At 35.2% G+C, this 20,178-nt stretch overlaps 2 protein-coding genes across 4 annotated transcripts; one reads left to right on the top strand and one right to left on the bottom strand.

Moving 5' to 3' along the window:
* Positions 1–10,613: 10,613 nt before the first annotated feature.
* Positions 10,614–17,094, top strand: LOC102579131 (protein BREAST CANCER SUSCEPTIBILITY 1 homolog). Of its 2 annotated transcripts, XR_001474355.1 has the most exons (15): positions 10,614–10,921; positions 11,013–11,066; positions 11,142–11,212; positions 11,704–11,817; positions 12,306–12,793; positions 13,232–13,342; positions 13,447–14,412; positions 14,534–14,634; positions 14,936–15,122; positions 15,200–15,294; positions 15,390–15,516; positions 15,607–15,772; positions 15,887–16,005; positions 16,425–16,838; positions 17,003–17,094. XR_001474355.1 is itself a non-coding variant. In XM_006354922.2 (14 exons), the coding sequence occupies exons 1-14, from the start codon at positions 10,866–10,868 to the stop codon at positions 16,764–16,766; spliced, it is 2,997 nt and encodes a 998-aa protein (XP_006354984.1). In that variant the 5' UTR covers positions 10,614–10,865; the 3' UTR covers positions 16,767–16,970. The 2 variants fall into 2 exon arrangements, 1 of the variants encoding a protein (XP_006354984.1); XM_006354922.2 differs by lacking the exon at positions 17,003–17,094 and having other exon boundaries at positions 16,425–16,970.
* A 106-nt stretch (positions 17,095–17,200) lies between these two features.
* On the bottom strand, positions 17,201–19,725 carry LOC102579452 (intracellular protein transport protein USO1-like). Of its 2 annotated transcripts, XM_006354923.2 has the most exons (3): positions 19,587–19,725; positions 18,385–18,481; positions 17,201–18,251 (listed from the first exon to the last, which is right to left on the bottom strand). In XM_006354923.2, the coding sequence occupies exons 2-3, from the start codon at positions 18,467–18,469 to the stop codon at positions 17,401–17,403; spliced, it is 936 nt and encodes a 311-aa protein (XP_006354985.1). In that variant the 5' UTR covers positions 18,470–18,481; positions 19,587–19,725; the 3' UTR covers positions 17,201–17,400. The 2 variants fall into 2 exon arrangements, with proteins under 2 accessions (XP_006354985.1, XP_006354986.1); XM_006354924.2 differs by lacking the exon at positions 18,385–18,481 and having other exon boundaries at positions 19,587–19,724.
* Between the last annotated feature and the right edge of the window lie 453 nt (positions 19,726–20,178).

Here is a 20,178-nt window from a genome sequence, read left to right on the forward strand (position 1 = left end):
CCTAGATTTAGGTTGTGACTGACTTTGCTTCTATATATTGTGTTGGTTTGTGAGCATTTTAATATTAATATTTTATAATATTAATTTTCTTAGTTTTGAGTCAAAATGTTGCATTTCCAAGTTGTTGTCATTCTACTGTTGGTGAAGGTTTTTCTTTTGTCGTTGTAACATTTATGTTGGTGCATTACTCCTAGAGTTAGTGCATATATGTTACTAATATTTTTCTGACAGCATTGGCAGCATCTTTTGGTCGTTGTTATGGCCGTTGTGCAACTCCTTCATTTGCACGTTAGTGCACTGGTTGCCTTCACCATTACTTCATTCTTTATTCCTCCATTATCCTTCTAACCTATGTAACTCCTAAAACCATTTATCTTCACTATTTACTACCCTATTATCTTCCTATTTATTCCTAGGAAGACTTCCTCAACTATAAATAGTGGTGGTCTTCATTTGGTTTGGTCCACACAAGAAAATATAGAGTGCATAAAGTTTGTCAAAAAAAGAGTTCTTATTAGTTGAAGGGAAGCGTTCTTTTTGTGGAGCTTTGGACTCAACTCTTGTCCAGAGTTGTTGAGTTATATTTTGTGATTAGGTTGTTGTATCCTGGATGGGACAAGTCAAGAAGGACTATTGCTGGACCGGTGAAAAATATTTGCTGTAGTGGGCTCAATCTCCTTAAAGAGAGCGAGATATTTGCGCCTCTGCCAGAAGAGATTTTTATTTCTTCATTTTATTTTCAATTGTAATCTTGTATTTTTTGTTATCTTGTAATTTTTCACTAACATATTGTGATTTTATTTTCGGGTTGTGGTGGTAGTTGTTGCGGATAGTTTCCCTAAAGCATGTTTTCCCCTTATTCCCTTTGTTACGACCCCAACCAAAATTAGGATTGTTCCTCCCATTTGGATTATAGTCTTACCATATTGCACATTCTGATTCAGTAGATAGTGTGCTTATTTAGTGGATAGTGTTTTCATATCCTAAGTAGTCACGAGTATCTTACTGACTTAGTTAGTCAATAAAGACATTTTGAATGAAGTCCTTCTAGGACACCTACTTTCTTAAGAATAGTAGATCATCCTACCCTTTCAAATTATTTGAAGTAATTGTTTCTAGTAGTTCCGTTAACTCATCAAAAGTTTCTACAATATTGCTTCCACAAGCAAAGTTGAGAAGCATCTTAGAGTCATTATGTAAAGTACTCTTCACATAAGTATGGCCTAAGCTTTAACTAAACTTCCCTAATGAGGGGAATTTTTGAGCAATTACTTAAATCCGCCATTCATGCTATGCGTTGACAAATTTGGGCGAGGTCGTGCTCTAGTTGGCAATCCGCCATTCATGTTAGGCAATCAATAATATTCACTTTGCACTTCTTTTTGTATTTTTGGTCAATCTTTCAAACATCAGTCATTGTCATGTCCAATTACCTTCATAGCTGCAAATCATCAATATTCGATTAGAAAAGGACAAAGTTAGGCATTGAAGACATCAATTATTGAGCTAAATAGACCTTAAATGAGTTCAAATCTACCACTCATCAACAAGCCCAACTAACATCGCCGAAGTGGTCGTGAATTTTAGGCCAAATTTTGAAAAACTATATTAAATAGACCAAAAAAGAGAGAGAAAATAGTTTTTTTGAGAGACTTTTGAAGTGAGAGTTTTAGAAGAGACTTATTCTTTAGTTTTTGGAGTTTTCAACTTTGCTCTTGAAATTTACAATTTGAAGTTGAAATCAAAGAGGGTATTCGTTATAATTTCTTAATTTTATATAATTCATGGCTGCTTTCATGAAAGGTATAATTTCTTTACATTTTGTGATGGGTGGCCAAAACTCCAAAGTCTAGGGGTGCAATTATGGGATTGGATATTGTGTTTTGCTCTGTTTTGTTCCTGCTCATCCATGGATTTGGGTTAATTAGCATGGAGTTAACTTATGGGTTAAGGTTGCAAACTTAATCCTATTTTTGATCTCCAATTAACGCTTGAAAGAAATTAATTGGAGTGAGAAATTAGTTTGATACTTGCAATTTAGGGTTGTCTGTAGTTTGCTAGAAAAGAAGATTATGGGTCGGGTCTATTTGCCCTGATTCTGCTCGAAAGAGAGAATAGTGTAAGGTATTGGGTTATTTAGTTATGCACATAGATGAGACCGGAAGGAGATTCTATGCACTGATGATATGAGATCGAAAGAAGATTAGTATTATTGAAGATGACCCAACCTATCTATGGATGTTTAGCACTATTGAGCAACATAATTACCCCTATGTGAAATTGATTTCCAATCCCAGCACCCCTAGATTGCTTGTTGCTTATTTGAATTTCAGAAATCTTTGTTTAATTGTGACTATTGATACCAAAATCCTTTTCGTAAATTTGATGGAATCATCCACCTAGTGTTCTTACTTGTCGCAAATGAATTGATTTACATTCTAAATTTCTTGATAGAATTCCTAACATTATATCACTCTCTGTGGGATTCTGTAACAACCCGAAAAACTAGTGAGACCAAGCTAGAGTCTAATGGAAACTAGTACGTGAAGCTAGAGCCTAACGTGTGAGTTTTTGAGTTTGATGTTTGGTTTTAGGATGTATATTGACTTCTCGAGCTTAGGTTGAGGTGTCTAGGGGTTAAACGTCAAGGTACGACCCCCCAAAGACCAACCAAGGGGTCCTTGGGGAGGACCCTAAAGTCTAACCCCCAAGGCTGCCTAAGTTCACAAAAGTTGGCAGAATCTTGTGAACTACGGATGCAATTCACGGCCAGTAGATTGATCTACGGCTCGTGGTCTTGCTCCGTAGGTCAAGGCCACCAAGTCCAGGTTGCAGACCCAAACCATGACCCCACAGTACGGGGCGTGGTTTCATCCACGGTCCATGGATGGGGGTCTCGTGAATGGCACCTGGAAGGCTGCCTTAAGTCGGCCTTAGGTGGGTTAGTTTAGGTAATTGTTTTATTAATTGTTTTGTGTAGTAGTCGTGTAATATAGTAATTATACATATATATAAACTATTTTAAGTCCATAAACACCTCATTAAGTCATTATAACCCAAGACCCCAAATCAAAACCCAACTACTTCCCTCCCAAAATCTTCTCTCTAGACTCCATTGAAGAACAAAGGAAGGGATCAAGCTAGAGCTTAAAGAAGAGGGTTTTTTCATATGAATTGTATAGGATTCTACACCTAAGGTATGGATGGTCTTCATTCTTGGTTAGCTATCACCAAGAAACCCCTTCAACTATGTTTTTAAATCCTCCAATTCTAGGGTTTTTCAATCTAGTCATGGGTCTTCTTCCAAAACGAATTCAATTGTTTAATTAAGGTTTATTTTGATTGATTATGATGATTTATGATTGGATTAATGGAGTAATGATGGATTTTGATGAAAATCTCCCTTGGACCCATGACTTCCCCTTTTTCCTAAATTGTGAACTAAGGTGTGACTTGATTGATCATGGGAACTTAACAATTGACTATGTTTATGTTTATTATGTTGTTGAATCATGATATCTCTCTATATAGTATAGTAATTCTAGAAGTTAGGGTTGATCTTGATTCTTAGCCTTGAAAGGCAATTTGCAAGGGTTGTATATGTTGATGAAGGTTGTATATAAACTTGTTGATCCACTTGAAAGGTGGAGGTGTTTAATTATGATGTAGTTACTTGATGTTAGTATAGTCCTACATGAATACTTGATTAACCTAAGATTTCTAAGGTGAACTGATATAGTCTAGGGTTGTGTCATGAAAGAGACAAATTGAGGCTTTAAAGGTGATCCTCCAAGAATGATGAGTTTCTTCATGTAATGCCTTAGATTAGATCACCTAGACTTGAATTGGTTTAGGGTTATGATTCTAAACATGAATTGGCTTGATCATGATATTATATGCATGTTTGTGAGTACTTGGAGTATAAAGTGCCAATCATGATGTGATTAATGTATTGATGAGTTGTTGGATCATGGTATTTTCTTATCTATTGTGCTATTGCTATATGTTTGGGATGAGTTAGTCCATAGCCCCTTGAAGGGCATATTGTGAAGGTCTTGTGCATGTTGACAAGATTGTGTGTGAACTCATGATTTACTTAGGAGTTGAAAGTCCTATGAATATTGTGGTATTGTTGAAAAGGCCATTCTTCCCTTACCCTTACACTTAATTATGAATGAAGTGTCTATGATGATAATGTTGTTGATTGTGTCATTACAAGGACAATTACACACACATACTTCATGCATAAACATGATTATGATGTATCAATGGTGTTAATTGAAAGGATAGTTCTCATATGCACCTTTACACATTATTATGCATGAAATGTATAACTTGTCTAGGATGATGAGGATGTTATTGTGTTGATTGAAAGGCTAATTCTCATGAAAGCGTTGTGAATGATAATGTGGAAGGTTTACTCACTTGTTGATGGTTCTAAAGTGAAAGGACATTCTAACTTAATGAATCTTTGAGCTATTATGATGAATGTTGGTTTGAGTGCCTAGTGCATTCTCTATTGAACATGAACCTAAGCAAGGGCTTAATGGCTTTTAAAGGGAAATAGGTTTAGCACCGAATGGATATGAACAATGAGATAGGAAGCTTTTACGTTTAGCAAGTCCGGCTTCCCAACATAGGTTGTCTCATGAGATGGAAACCTTTTACGCTAGAAGTCCGGATTTCTAGTAGAAATCTCATTATCCCATAACTATGTGCCCACATAGGTCTTTATCTAGTGGATCCACCTAAAAGCTAAACATGTTAGCTCTACCTTAGACAAGTAGGACACCCTATTTTCGGTGTGGGGGTAGAACACCGGATTCCATGTAGCTCACATGGTCTATGTCGGTTAATGTTATTTTCCCTATATAATGAAGATAATGAATGAGACATGAACTACACTATGACTTCTTGGTGAGTTTACTTAGTAGGAGTGGGGGTATGGGACTTCACTTCTACATTGCACAAGTAGACTTAGTAGGAGGTTATGGGATAGTTCCTTTGTGTTATGATGAGATTTGAATGCATGAATGTATATTGAATGGATGGTTGTTATGAATGACTTTCCTTATAATTCAAGTAATGCACATGACTATTTCCTTATTTGTGACTATTGATTATAATGAGGTCTAAAGATGAAATGCATGACTAAGGTAGCTTCAAAGGAGTATTTAGTAGGGTTGGTATTATGGGATGCTAACCACACATTGCACAAGTATTCCTTAGGGGTTATTAAGGTAATGGCTTTACTATGAAATGAGTGTGAATGTAATGTTGGCTTGTGTTGTACATTGTAAATGCATGTTAGTAACCATACATTGCACAAGTGTTTCTTAGGGGTTGCTTATGTGATGATTACTTAATGATGAGATGATCTTGGTATTTGACTTTGTGTTACTTTATGATTGAAGGCTATGTATTGTGAAGATTGGGATTTGGATAATGTTAGTGTTGGAGACTATGCTTGTTATTATAATGATATCTCTCATGTTATAATGAAATGTATGTGAGTTGCCTTATTGGTTGCATTCTCCAACTATTTCAAAGATGGTGGTAAAAAATGGCATATAACATGATTTCAAATGAAATGTCCCTTTTCATGCATGTTTTAATGATTTTGTGCATGGCTTTCATACTTAGTATTTTTTGTGCTAACCCCTTCTTTTCTACTTTTTCTACAAGTGTAGGCTTTGGAGATATTGGATTCCATCCTCGTGGCTAGATTCATAGGAGATCAACAAGAAGAAGATTGGTGAGTCCTCATTGTATTCGAGGGCTCAACCACATGTCCTTTATTGTCTTTCTTTTATGTTTTAAACTTTGGTTGTAAGGGCTATGTCCCTAGGATTGTATTCACGATTTTTATTCTAAGTAAAATAGATGGTTTGAGACATAGTGTATAGACTTTATCATTTTTATAAAAGACTTTGATTGTAAAGAAAAGTTTTAAATTCTGCACTATTTTCCTATGATCTTATGACAATGATTATGCTAAGGGCTTGTATGAGACCCCTTTAGGGTCGAGTACGTCGTGTTATGTCTAGGGGGTACTCCTGGGTCTTGACAAACTTGGTATCAGAGCATAAGGTTTTGGGATAATTTTAGGATGTCTCAAACAATATCTAGTAGAGTCTTGTTCATAAATGTGAAGCGTGCCACATTTTATGAATAAGAGGCTATCGGATGTTAGGAAAAACTTCACTTTTTCATTCTTTAGTCATGCCATAGAGCTTAACTTCATAAGGTCTTTCTCCTATTCCTTATCCTATGGTCTTTAGGGTATGGCCACTTGTAGGTCTCTTGCTACAAGGAGCGAGTGAGAAAGGTTAGTTGTGATGCCAATTATGGCTATGTGACTTGTGAGATTTGAGGTAATAAATTGTGATATTGCCTTTGGTGTGAATAATGCTTCATAGTTGCCTTTGTGTTATGAAGATTGGTTAGAAGAATTTGAGTAGGCTTACTCCCAAGAGGGCTCAACCACATGCCCTTTATTATCTTTCTTTTATGTTTTAGGCTTTGGTCGTAAGGGCTATGTCCCTAAGATTGTATTCAAGAGTTTTATTCTGAGTAAAATAGATGGTTTGGGACATAGTGTATAGAATCTATCATTTTTATAAAAGACTTCGATTGTAAAGAAAAGTTTTAAATTCCGCACTATTTTCCTATGATCTTATGACGATGATTATGCTAAGGGTTGTATGAGACCTCTTTGGGGTCGAGTATGTCGTGTTATGTCTAGGGGGTACTCCTGGGTCGTGACAGATTTGACCTCGACTCTTAGTTGGATATTTTTTATTGACGATGACCGCTTATTCTTTGGATTTATTTTAGGGAGTAGTTTGAGCGTTATCAAAAATATTGTATGGAGTGCCCTTGTCCATTATCTCCGATCGTGGCACTCAATTTACATCTCAATTTTGGAAGTCATTTCAAAAGGGTCTTGGTACTCAAGTGAAACTTAGCACGACTTTTCACCCTCAGACCAATGGACAAGCCGAGCGTACCATACAGACTTTGAAAGATATGTAAGAGCTTGTGTAATTGATTTTAAGGGTAATTGTGATGATCATTTGCCTTTGATCTTAAAATAATAATATCTATCATTCTATCATTGGGATGGTATCGTTTAAGGCTCGTTATGGTAGGAGGTGTAGGCTTTCTATTGGTTGGTTTGTAGTTGGTGAGGTTGCTTTGATGGGTCCCGAGTTGGTGCATGAGGCTATGAAAAAGGTTCGACTTATTCGTGAAAGGTTGAAAATGGCTCAAAGTCAATTAAAAGTTTTATGCTGATGTTAGAAAAAAAAGAACTTGAGTTTAAAGTTGGTGATTGATTCTACTTGAAAACCATATCATATTTTGAGGCGTATTGACAAAGTTGCTTATGAACTTGAGTTACCTAATGATATAACATCGGTGCATCTAGTTTTCCATGTCTCTTTATTGAAGAAATGTGTTGGAGATTTTCCGTCCATTGTGCCTTTAGAAGTATTAGGAGTTACATAAAATATTTCTTATGAAGAGGTTTCGATTGATATTTTAGACTGACAAGTTTGGAAGTTGAGAAATAAGGAAGTTGCTTCCATGAAAGTTCTTTGGGGGAATCAATTAGTTGATGGTGCTACTTGGGAGGTCGAAGCCAATATGATGTCCTGGTATCCTTATCTTTTTCCCTCCGCTCTTATTCTAGCCTGAGGTATTAGTTCCTCATGGTTCATTCTTTTAGATTCAGGTGTTTAGTCATTCTCATATTTCCATATGCATCATGATTCATGAAAAACTTGATTTTTGACGTTATGATTTAGCTTGGAGTGCTTCTCGATGTTTTATGTGCATTATGATAAGAGTTGCATTCATGTTAGGGTTGTTAGTTTCTCTCCTACTCTATTCATGCTAACTTGAGTCTTATTCGATGACGAATATTCCCAAGGGGGAGATATTGCAACACCTTGAAAATTGGAAAGTCGAGTGGAATGGGAAATTTTACAGAAACTTAGCACTGGATCACTTCCTATGAGCCCACCTACTGACCGTAGAAGGTCATATGGCTTGTATAAGGGAGTCGTAGGAAGGGTCTTGAAGGGATGACAAATTTTGGGTCTCTTAACTTTCCTACAGACAACCAAGACGTTTCGTAGAAAGTTCTATAGCCCGTAGGAATGGATCCATCGAAGAGGTCTATGACTTTGTGAAATCTTTTGGAAGAAGGGTTCTTCAGGAAGGGCCTATGGACCGTAGGGGAGTCATCAATTCGTAGAAGCCTTTCGTTCAATTGTTCAGGATTTTTGTCCCTCTGTAGTTGATCCTACAACTGACCAGGACGGTCCATAGGAATTCTTACGAACCGTAGGTCGGAGTCGTAGGTGTCTTCCAACAGATATTTATTAAGGGTATTTGAGTATTTTTCTATGCATTTAATGCCTATACTGTGTCGTTTTGACCCTAATTTTTTAGTCCTATAACTACCTTTCTATTTCTACATCTACCCATACCCTATCATTCACTCAAATCCCCAAATCCCCAAATTCCATCCACATTCATCCTCTCCAAAAGTCTCTCAAGTCCAAGAAGAAGATTAGAGTTTCAAGCTTCAAGTCTCATATTCCTCCATTGATTTTGGGCTTTGATAATCAAGGTATTTAGGGTTTCATCAATGGGTTCCATTCACCCATTGATCTCCGAGGATTTCTCAATTCTCCAAGTTTAATTTCATCAATTTGATAAGGTTTTCATTCAATTCTCCATGGGTTCTAATTGTGTTGATTCGATATTTGATTTTGATCTTATAATTTATTGTTTTGACTCAATTACATGATTTCCAATTGATTTCAAATGAACCCATGCATTGATCATGATTTTTGACTATGAACTCTTAAAGACATGAATTGATGAAGAAACTATGAATCTATGAATGATGTTTTTATGAAGGTTGTGCATGATATATAAAAAAGAATGTTATATGATCTAGGTTTCTTTAAGATAAGCATCAATGAAAATTGTGAAAGATTTTCTCACATTAAGGGTGAAAGATTTTCTCACTCATGGTTTAAGGAGCTACTATATGATGATTTAAGCTTGTATTAGTAACTAAATTATGATTTTCCATGTATAATGATATGTTTATGATTATGACTAATTCTGTTGAAATTTAACTTAGCACCAAGAGAACTATGAGATGGAGGCTCAAATAGGGTAATCTCTAGTAGCACCCTCTAGTTCCCAACTACGTGCCCCCGTAGGATTGTCTTAAATGACCTAGCTAGTGGATCCGCAAATAGCCTATGAATCATGATACAGAGTTCTCCATTGGCAAGTAGACTCTCCCATCTAGATGTGGGAGTTGCATTGGATTCCATGTTGTAGCTCACATGGTCTATTATCGATTAAAGTTAATATCCCACAAAACGAACTAAGTAACTTTCAAAGATTTTATGAAGCTTTCATCATGATTTTTAGATTTATTCATCATGTTCATGGTTTACGATTCTTCTTTAAATGATTTTACTATGTTTATCTTGGTCATGCATATTATGTTTTCGATTATGTCCCCTTATGATCATGTTTCGTATTTTTATGTATATCCATCATACGTATTACATTTCATATACTAATGCATACTTGTGCCTACATTGTCTAATAATGTATACGGTGCGACACTTCCTCTCCTCCCGTGCGTGACTAGTGGCTTGATTGTTCGAAGTTTGAAGAGTTGGTGAGTCATCATGTTCCGAGGACCATGCCACCTTTACTTTACTTTTCTTGTGTCATTAGTTTTCGGATGTTGTACGTGGTGTACGGGTTACGTCCTGACCACTTCTTTGATGTATTAGAATGACTTGTCAAGATATGTTAGATTTTCGCTTTTATGCCAAATTTCATATTCATACGAGATTCTCTACTTTTGTCTATTATATTGTGTGTATGTATGTGAAGTGGCTTGTGTAGGGCCTCTCGGAGCCTTATCTGATATGTCACGTCTAGGGTGTACTTTGGGTCGTGACAATACATAACATAATAATCTAAAAAGTTACAACAATAATTTAGTAATCAGTAGGTCATTTTCAAATTCACCAATATTCGAAAATAATAATAATTAGTATAAGATCCAAAGAAATACTCATTTTGATCTCCATAATGCATTAATAGAGCATTTATGGGAGCAACGTAATGATTTTGAAACTTGAGTATTTATGTAATGTTTACATAATTGTATTAAATTAATGAATTCACTTTTTTTTGAATTGTCCATTAATATGTATAATATATAATATTTGTTTGCAATTTATGTTATTTAAAAATTTAGATTAAAATATAATTTTATATTAAATAAATAATTTGAAAAGAATAAAATTTTATATTACATGAAAATTATATAAGGTGATTATTTGGAAAAAAGAAGAAGAGATTTATATTATGAAATAAGAAAATAAAAATAAAATAGAAATAATAAGAGAAAATTATTTCTTTTCTGAGGATAAAATAGAGAATTGAATTGACATTGGTTGTTTCTAAAAATAGAAAACTTTATATTTAAAGAATAAAACAAAAATTAGGATTGAAAATGCCTAGCTACAAAGGAATGCCAGAAAAAAAAGAATGTAAATACCGAATTATACATAAGAGGGTAACTGGGTCGGACGGCCAGAATGGAAGGAGGGCGAAAAATGCAGATGTTGTGGCGGGAGAGAATAAGCGCGCTTTCACTAAAATTTTAAATAATTCCCCGTTTCCCCCCAAAAATATAAAACATTGTGCTGCTAAGATTTATTATTATTCACATCTCACTATTCAGCTTCTCTCACAAGTCACAAATCACAGTTTTTGTAAACTACGAAGAAATACAGGATTTATTGGGGGAGAAAATGGCAGATATTTCGCATCTTGAAAGAATGGGAAGAGAGCTCAAATGCCCCATCTGGTACACTTCATCCTTTACATTTTTTTTCTTTTTAAATTTTTGATTTTGTATAATCTTAATGTTTCTTTTTCGTTTTGGTCTATGTTCACAGCTTGAGTCTGTTGAATTCTGCTGTTTCACTTACATGTAATCATGTATTTTGCAAGTAAGTGAAGTCCATGACAAAATGTTTTTTTTTTTTGAGTGGGAATTAGGATAATTTGATTTTCCGTTTTTGCAGTTTATGTATTCAGACTGGTATGAAATCTGGGTCCAATTGTCCGGTGTGCAAAGTTCCATTTCATCGCAGAGGTTTGGTTTTTTTTTCTACCCCTTTATCAAATTTTTAAATGTCGCATTTGTATTTTAGGGTTTGAATTTATAGAAGCATTTGTGTTACAATAAATAAAATTGCCTAAACATTGAAGACTCTGTATATTGCAATAATGGTAATCAGCTCAGCAGTTGTATGGTATGATGAGAGTTTATATATACTTTACAGAATAATCAATGTTGAGGTGCTAGCAGGGGTGATCAATAAGTAGGGCTGCTCTTTTCAATTAAAGAACATTCTAATTTAGCTCATAACGTGTGATTGAAAAGCCAGTTTCCTCGTTTTGCATGTTCGTTTTAGATTCCCCGTGCTCATGGAGTCATTACAGTTCAATTTGCTTTAACTTATATGTCCCGTTACACAAAAACTTAATTCAAGAGTAATGTTTTCATTGTTGCTTTTACTGTGCGGATTATTTTTAACTCTTTTTTCTTTCCTTGTTTAACTTCTATAATTATTCGTGCTACAGAAATCCGACCTGCTCTCCACATGGATAACTTGGTGAGCATCTATAAGAACATGGAAATCGCTTCAGGAGTCAATATGTTTCTCACTCAATCCAATCCTTCATCAAAATTGCCAGGTAATATTCAATCAGTTGTCATTCATCAATCTTCTGAAGCTTTGCATGTATGAATGTTCCTACTATCATCATGAGCATTCGTTCAACAAGGGTGTTTGGAATAGATAGTTTGGTGTGCTAATCCATGCTTGAACTGGTGTGTCTTTCATGTTAAAACTTGCATGCTTTTGTTTTGCTGTGTTTCCAATTGAAACAAGTGACATTCAGGAGTTTTTAGTTAGTTCTCATCAAGTTAATTTGATTTTGTCAATAATCAACCTCATTAAAGACATCATATTTGTAATTCATGTAGAGCATTAGATGGTATGGATGCCAGTAACTCTGCTTTGCATCTGATCTTCATTCTTTAGTTTTTGAAAATAATACAAATGTATTTGTTTTGATCAAAATTATGGTTCTGAAGAGGCTAATATGGCTTGGCCAATGGCCATAGTTATTATCACTTCGGTAAATAATTTTGGTGTGGGGCATCTTTATCTTTTATACAGGGGAAGACACTCAATCTAATGGCGAAAAAAATTGTGGATTCCAAGAGACATCTAAAACTGTAACAGAAGCTCCAGCGACAGGCAATCAGAAAAGAAAAAGAGGGAAAGGTTCAAAAAAATCTTCAGGGTGCAACAAAAAAATTTCCGGATCAAATCTTATTAGACCTTCTTTTCCGACAAAGAAGAGAGTGCAGGTGCCACAATATCCACCTTCAGAGACTCCACCACCTACAAAGTTAGTTGGTGGAAATGGTAAATCCATCACCGATGAAGTTCAGAAACCATTGGTAATTGAGAGAGACAGGTCTATGCTATATGAAAAAGGAGAACCTGTACTATCTCCATTCTTCTGGCTGAGAGAAGAGAATATAGAAAGATCAAGTCAGCAAACAGATGGGGACATTATCATGGATACACCTCCAGCCGTTCCATCCTTCAGCGATATGAAGGACTTGGATGATGAGGTTCACTGCGAAATGTCTCCAAAAGTAAGTACCATAGTATCCAACTTATAACTGCTTCCCCTCCAGAATGAAGTATACCCTTAAACTGGAAAATTGGCAAGACTTGATTGTTTGGCCTGATGTGTTGGCAGGATAGGCTTCTATTCTACAGTCTGATTTTCTGAGTCCTCCTATATTGCTTTTTTGATCTTTTTTTATCCCTTTTCTGTTGGATGAGGGAGAGAGGTTGCTTCCAAGTCTGCATGATTCTTATCATTTGGTATTTATTTTTCAAATTTCCTTACAGTACATAAAATATTACTATAGAAACGCTTTAATCAGGTTTTTGGTTATTCTCCTTTCCTACCCTTCAACTTAGCTTTCATGTTTTATGATCCAGAGTCAAGCTTATTGGTGATCTTATTTCTGTATGTATTTGATTTGAAGAAATTTCATTGATTTTCCCACTTTTTCGCTATACAGAGTGGACCCTATGATGCAGCAAGTGGAGCAGATCTTTTTAACAGTGAGATGTTTGACTGGACACAAAGAGCTTGCTCCCCTGAACTTTGTTCTAGCCCCTTTAAGATGAAGGTACTTCTCTGTGGTATAATTACTGCCTATGGAGTCAAAACTGTTTTCTTCTTTCTCATTTTCCAGACTTGTTTAGTCTCTAATTTCTCTCTTTTATGGTTTAGCTTAAGGATACTATTGATTCTGCTGGAGCTCAGGAAAAGACTCAAGCTCGCTCAGTTGAGGAAAGTGGTATTAATGCATCAGCAACTGAAAACAGAACAGCTGTGGAAAATGAAAAGGGTACTGATAAAGGACAGCTGAGTTCACCCGCTTTATTTCCTCCTGAAAATAAAACCACTAGTAGAAAAGACGTTGTTTGCAAGTCTAGCAGGAGTAAGGCATTGAGAATTAGCCAGAAGAAACAAGGAAAAAGCATAATTGGAGAAGTATCAGAAGTTCATAATGCTTCACCAAAAGCAGCTGAAAAAACTATGAAGAACAATCAGGATAATGCCAATGCATTTATCTCGAATAAGAAGGATTTGAAAAACAAGAAAAAGGGTAGATCCTCTAGAAATGTCACTGGGTCAGTAGTAGAAGACATTTCCACTTTATGTGGTGCTAAAAGACTTCGCAAGGGCAATAACTCGAAGTCCTTCAACTTGTCTACTCTTGTGAATCAGGAAAAACACAGTGAAGGAAGTGTTGAGACACTTGACTTGAAGACACATAATAAACTCCGCAAGGGATCATTAAGTGAACAAAATAAAAACTGTTTTGGACCAAAAGGCGGACAAAAAACTGCTGCATGTAACATTCCACAAACTCAAGATGAAGCTTTGCCTTTCGAATCAGCAAATAGATTGATTCCCATGGATAACAGGAAACCTACTCCTAGTACAAAACTGAAGAAATGTGAGCTCGGTAGTGGCAACAAGCTTCATGGGAAGAAAAAAGTGAAGTTTTCTGACAATGGGCAGCTTGCTGACAAGGATAATATTACGCTTCAAAAGATTCAGAAGAGAGTGCACAATTCATTGGAAACAGAGAAATCTGTTTTGAACTTGAATGATTCAGTTTTGCAGAAGTGTGAGGCAAGCCAAAACCAAATACAGTGTGCTTTCTGCCGTTCAGCAGAGGAATCTGAGGTAGAAGCCATTGATTTTTGTGTTTCTTTTTCTGGTTCCCCCTTCTATTTATTCTTAATTCTTAAAATCTGCCTTTTGATTGTATATTAATTGTATACCATTTTCTGTTACCAAATTTCAGGTTTCAGGAGTCATGGTAAGCTACCTTAATGGAAACCCTGTCAAAGAAGATGTCAATGGAGCACCGGGTGTTATACATGTTCACAAATATTGTGCAGAGTGGTAATTACTCTTCAGAAGGTCCTCTTATCTTTCCTTCATATAAATGTGGTAATGGTAATTTATAAAAATTATCTGCAATAATAACAGAAACTTCTTGGCTTTATAGATAATTTCATCATCAGTGTCACAAATGTCTTGTTTAATCAAGTCAATTTCGTATTTTTAATTAAAAGGGAAGTGTAAATCTTTTATCTGCATCTAATGTGTTCAATGTACAGTAATTTGTCCTTGTCAAATCATTTTCGAATCTGTTGCTAGTCAAATTGTTTCTAGTGTAAAAAGCAGAAATGCACATCTACAGGGCCCCTAATGTATATTTTGGAGACGATGATGTGGTCAACCTTGAATCTGAACTGAAGAGGAGTCGAAGGATCACTTGTTTTTTCTGTGGAGTAAAGGGGGCAGCTCTTGGGTGTTATGAGACGAGTTGTCGCAAAAGCTTTCATGTTCCTTGTGCCAAATTGACACCAGAGTGTAGATGGGATTCTGTACGTCTTAAATTCAATCCCCAGAACTATATTTCATAAAAGATTCAACGCCACTTACTCCATTTTCCTTGTTGCAGGACAACTTTGTTATGTTATGCCCTTTGCATGCTAACTCTAAGTTGCCATGCGAGATCCCAGGAAAACAGACAAAGATTGGAGATAGTATTAAAAGGTTGGACTAACAGATTCTTAGAACTGTTGTTAGCTGAAAATTTTACATTTTGGCTCCAAGTACTTATTCCCTTTCTTTTTGCCTCTAATATGCAGAAATTCTCGTATCCACCAACCCAAAGTCTCAGCAACACCTGATAATGCTGCTACTTTGCAGTGGAAGTCTCAGAAGAAGAATAAGAACTTAGTGCTCTGTTGTTCAGCTCTAACCGCTGATGAAAAAGTAAGCAAACATGATAATTTTCATGGATCTTAGTTATTTGAGACAAATGAGGTTCATTAACTGGTGATAACTTAAATCCTCAACTTACAGGAGCTTGTTTCTACATTAAAGAGGTTGTCTGGAGTGACAGTAGTCAAGAACTGGGACCTAAGTGTCACCCATGTCATTGCTTCTACAGATGAGAAAGGAGCATGCCGAAGAACTCTCAAATATTTGATGGGTGTCTTGGCTGGGAAATGGATAATGAGCATCGACTGTCAGTAACCTTGTTTTCGTAACTGCAAATTAATATGTTAGAGTAACAAATGTGTTCTCTACAACCAGAGTTTAGTTTCTGTTTTTGTCCATCTTAACTTTTTTATGCCTGCAGGGATTATTGCTAGCTTGGAAGCCACAGAATTTATTGATGAGCAACAATATGAGATTAAAATAGATACTCATGGCATTGTGGATGGGCCTAAGCTTGGAAGATTGAGGATTTTAAACAAGGTTACATCTTTCTCCAGATTTATCGTCAACAATAAACTAATCAAGTGCATTTCAATTTGTTTGGATAACAGTTGTTACAGTTGTAATTGTTTTTCTGGAGTGGTGGCGGTTAGAGTAACGTTTAAGTCCTTTTGTGTATAAAACACTCTTTTAGGTTGTATGCATTCCCAAATAGATTCCTATTCCATTAAGAGAAAGGAACTTTAACTAGAATGTTTGGAGCATTAAGGTTGTCATTTCCTTTGATTCTTTGACCCCCCACCTCACCCCCTAAATTAATCTACCAAGTAGAAGTTGATGTTCAGTTGGAATGATTGCTTATAGGTCTCACTGCATTTTCATCTTCTGCTAGCTGCAGTTACATCATTTGTGAAGGTCCTGTTATGCATTCGTTAAATATCAAAATTCCTGTTTTGCAGCAACCAAAGCTTTTCAATGGATACAAGTTCTTTTTTATGGGTGACTTTTTACCTTCATACAAGAGCTACCTACATGACCTTGTTATTGCTGCTGGAGGAATTGTCCTTAACAGGAAGCCTATAGCAGTGGATCAGGAAATTCTTTCACCCGGATGCTCTCCACCGTTTGTAATTTATAGTCACGAACAACTTGATCAGTGTGAAGGAAGTGAAAAAATTTCAATTATAGTGCGCAGAAGATCTGATGCAGAAGTTTTGGCTAGTTCAACTGGAGCTGTAGCTGCCAGCAACTCATGGATTCTAAACTGCATTGCTGGCTCTAGGTTGTTGGAGCTAGAATAGTGTAAAATTTCTACCCATGCTTCTCACATCATGCAACAAGACTTGGTCTTTTTCATCTGTCATTATATAAAAGTAAGTATTTCCCAAATGACTGTTCATGTCTTTGATCATTCAGTTACTTGTACCCCAAAAATCATGTTTTTTTTCTTCTGTTGATGTATAAGCTAAAAAAATTAAATAAAAATCCAGTCCAGTTTGCGTTTTCTATAGTTTTAAAGGTTTGATCAAATCTGCAGAAAGAGGAGCTCAAAATTGCTGAATCAATCCATAACTGTATGCCATCCACCCAAAAAAGTAGATTCAGGATTCTGCTCTTCATTATAATTCCATGAAGAGCACTTCAAGGTCTTGTAAAAGGGTTACATTGCAAGTTAGGACAATGAGGCCAAATTATTAATCAACTGAAGACAAAATGGATACCTGTAACTTGCAGATGAATAAAAAAACAACATTACTAGTTATTTCCTGTTACATAGCATATACTTGACTCCTTTATTACATTGACTCCATAACAGAGAAGAATGGGCTAATGTTTCTCCATTTTCAGTGGAACACCATGATCCTGGACCATGCCAAAGAAAACCTTGAGAACCATCTTTTCTTCCTTGTGTTTTAACACTTGTTTCTAAGTTACTCATGCAAAAACTGTTGGCTTGCAAGCACTAATATCTACTTTTGGTTTGACACATTCCCCTTCTTTTGGACCATGTTCTGCCACCTGCATTTTAAAGCATTCAAACATATGCTCTAATTCAACGATCTCCTCTTGGATATTTGTCGAGGGCACATTTTCAGAGGCCATTTGTTCTTTAAAGCTGTGGATTCTGTCAAGTCCAGCACCAATTTTTTCTGTCATTTCCTCCATGGTTGCATGCATCGCCATGTTTTCTGCTTGTGCATCCTTCCATTTCCTCTTAATGGACTTATACCCATTCAATGACTTCAGGAGGTTCTCTGAAAGTGCCTTATTTCTCTCTTGGAGGGCAATGTTTCCTTGCAATTCTCCTCCATCACTGCTATGCCTCCTTTCTTTTTGCTTGGTGGCACGTTCATGTAACCTTTCCACTAAATTCTCATTTTGTTCTTTGAGATCATTGATGAGGTCCTCCATTTCATTCAACTCGTGGACTTTCTTTGAGAGCTCTGCTGCCATAATCTCTTTTTCTTTTCCTAAGCTTGAACACATGACCTCAAGGCTCTTTCGTGCTACCAAGCTTGCATTTAGCTGTTTCCTCAGCTTTTCTTTCTCATCAATCATCACCTCGTGGTGCTTCTTGTCTATGGGAACATGACTAGTAGATTCAGCTTCTGATGGTGATTTGTTACCAAAAGATTGACATTTCTGAATTCTCGTCCTAACACTATCCAGAATGGTCATCATGGTTGCCACCCTCAACATTCTCCGGCCATCGTTCTTCTCTTTGTTACAAGCATTTTTGTGTTCTTGAATCAACTTTAGCAATAACTTAATGTTGGCTGCAACCCCTAAAAATACAGATATTTGCAACATAGAATAGAAATTCAAAACATGAATATCTCATTGAATTATATATGAATGAATCAAGAAAACATAATAATATCCCAACAAAAAAACAAACATAAAATGATCAAACATTACCTTCTAAAGCTGAATCATCATAACATTGTTCAAACGTTGAATTAGACATTAAATCAGGAGATGAATTTATGCGGAGTCTACTCATGATCAATATTATCTAAAAGAAAAATGAAGAGAAAATCCTCAAGAAAGATATTTATGAGGAATGAAATATATAGAGAAATAAATACAAATGAATTGGAATGCTGAATTAAGAAGAAAAGGGTAGTTTCTAAAGTGTAAATATATAATATAAAGATTGTACTAATTAGATAAATTAAATTATAATATGATTTTGAGAGATCCAAAGAAGGAGAGATTGCTTTGCAAACCCTCTTTCTTTTTTCTCTTCTTTCCTTCTATTCTCTCATTATCTGAGAAATTTTTATTATTAAGTAGAATGAGGAAAAAAAATATTTTTTTTTCTTCAACTTGTGTTGTATTTCTACAATATTCAATGTTTTTGTTGGAAGTTAGCTTGTCAGAGAAAAATGGTTGGCTCATGGAAGTTATTTTATGCGTAATTATTGGCAATTGATTGATTGGCTCTTACCTGTTATTGACTTTCTTAGACACAACAGTTGGCTTCATGTGATCACTCCATACCTTATTCACTTATCACTATTCTCATTTCATTTTTTTTAAATTTTAGTTCTATATAACTATTGTGGATTTAATTAAAAAAAGAAGAAGAGGACATCACCATTCATCTAGAATGTAAAAATTAGAAGAGAAGATCAGGCATTTAACCATAAGGGTGAAATAGTCTTTATTCACTTATAGTGAGGAAGTTGGTTAATATTGTGATCAATTAGAAATTAGGTTAACAGTAAATATACTCAATGCTGTACAAATACTGATTTTGTGAACCAAGGAGAATAATTCTCTCTACCGATTTATCAATTTTGTGTTATATGGCAAGAAATCTTTGCTATAACAGTTCAGGGTTATTTATAGGATGTTTATGCTTTGTCAAGACAATATCTACTTGAAGAAGGTTCAACATCTCAACTAGCAAAAGCATTTCCAGAAATTCAGGATCAAGTAGCTCTTTCAGAAAGACAACCACTTGACATCATTGAATAATAACAACAACTACATCCATTAGCTAACACAAGAAAATATGATAAGAGAATTTGTTTCTCCCAACAAATATGACTTACCCTATGCCCTTTTTAAATATACATCTTAATGAGAATCTATCACTAACAAATAAAGCTTACTTGTCAGCCTTCTCGACTCTCATACAACCGGCTGTCACATATCTATGAACAAGCCGTGTTAGACCCGAGAAGTGTAGATGCTGTCAATTGCAAGGATGAAATAGAGGCATTACAACATAATCATACTTGAGATATAGTGTGTCATGGGATAGTTGGCAAAATAGCCACTTTGAAAATTTAATTGGACATTTAGTCACAAATATTTGATAGAATGGACTATAATTTAAATAATTTAGAGGAAGAATAAGGAAATGCTATCCGATTAATAAATACTACATATTAAAATATTTTGACACATTATTAAAAACATCTAATATTTTAAAATATAAGTAAAGTAATTATTTTGAGTTTAACTATCGATAAATATAATAATTTAAAAATAATAATATTTTTATAAATCATGCATACTAAAATATATAATTTTTTAGACAACCTTAATTTTTATGATTTGTTTTTATTTATGTTCTTCAATTGCAATTTCTTATTTTAAAAAACATAGACGTGTGCCTGTTAATTAAAAAAATTAAACATTCGTGAACGAACATAAAATTTTTCAAACAATAATATTATTTTTTGAGATTTCTCTGTAATT

This window comes from Solanum tuberosum, unplaced genomic scaffold (assembly GCF_000226075.1).
Source record: "Solanum tuberosum cultivar DM 1-3 516 R44 unplaced genomic scaffold, SolTub_3.0 scf00187, whole genome shotgun sequence".
Classification (NCBI taxonomy): Eukaryota; Viridiplantae; Streptophyta; class Magnoliopsida; order Solanales; family Solanaceae; genus Solanum; species Solanum tuberosum.

Excerpts from the sequence above, each read along its gene's own strand:
- LOC102579131 (XM_006354922.2), top strand. The coding sequence starts at position 10,866 with ATGGCAGATATTTCGCATCTTGAAAGAATGGGAAGAGAGCTCAAATGC. Across the intron at positions 12,794-13,231 it reads ACTGCGAAATGTCTCCAAAA|AGTGGACCCTATGATGCAGC; the intron begins GTAAGTACCATA and ends TTCGCTATACAG. Across the intron at positions 15,295-15,389 it reads ATTGGAGATAGTATTAAAAG|AAATTCTCGTATCCACCAAC; the intron begins GTTGGACTAACA and ends TCTAATATGCAG.
- LOC102579452 (XM_006354923.2), bottom strand. The coding sequence starts at position 18,469 with ATGAGTAGACTCCGCATAAATTCATCTCCTGATTTAATGTCTAATTCA. Across the intron at positions 18,252-18,384 it reads TGATGATTCAGCTTTAGAAG|GGGTTGCAGCCAACATTAAG; the intron begins GTAATGTTTGAT and ends CTGTATTTTTAG.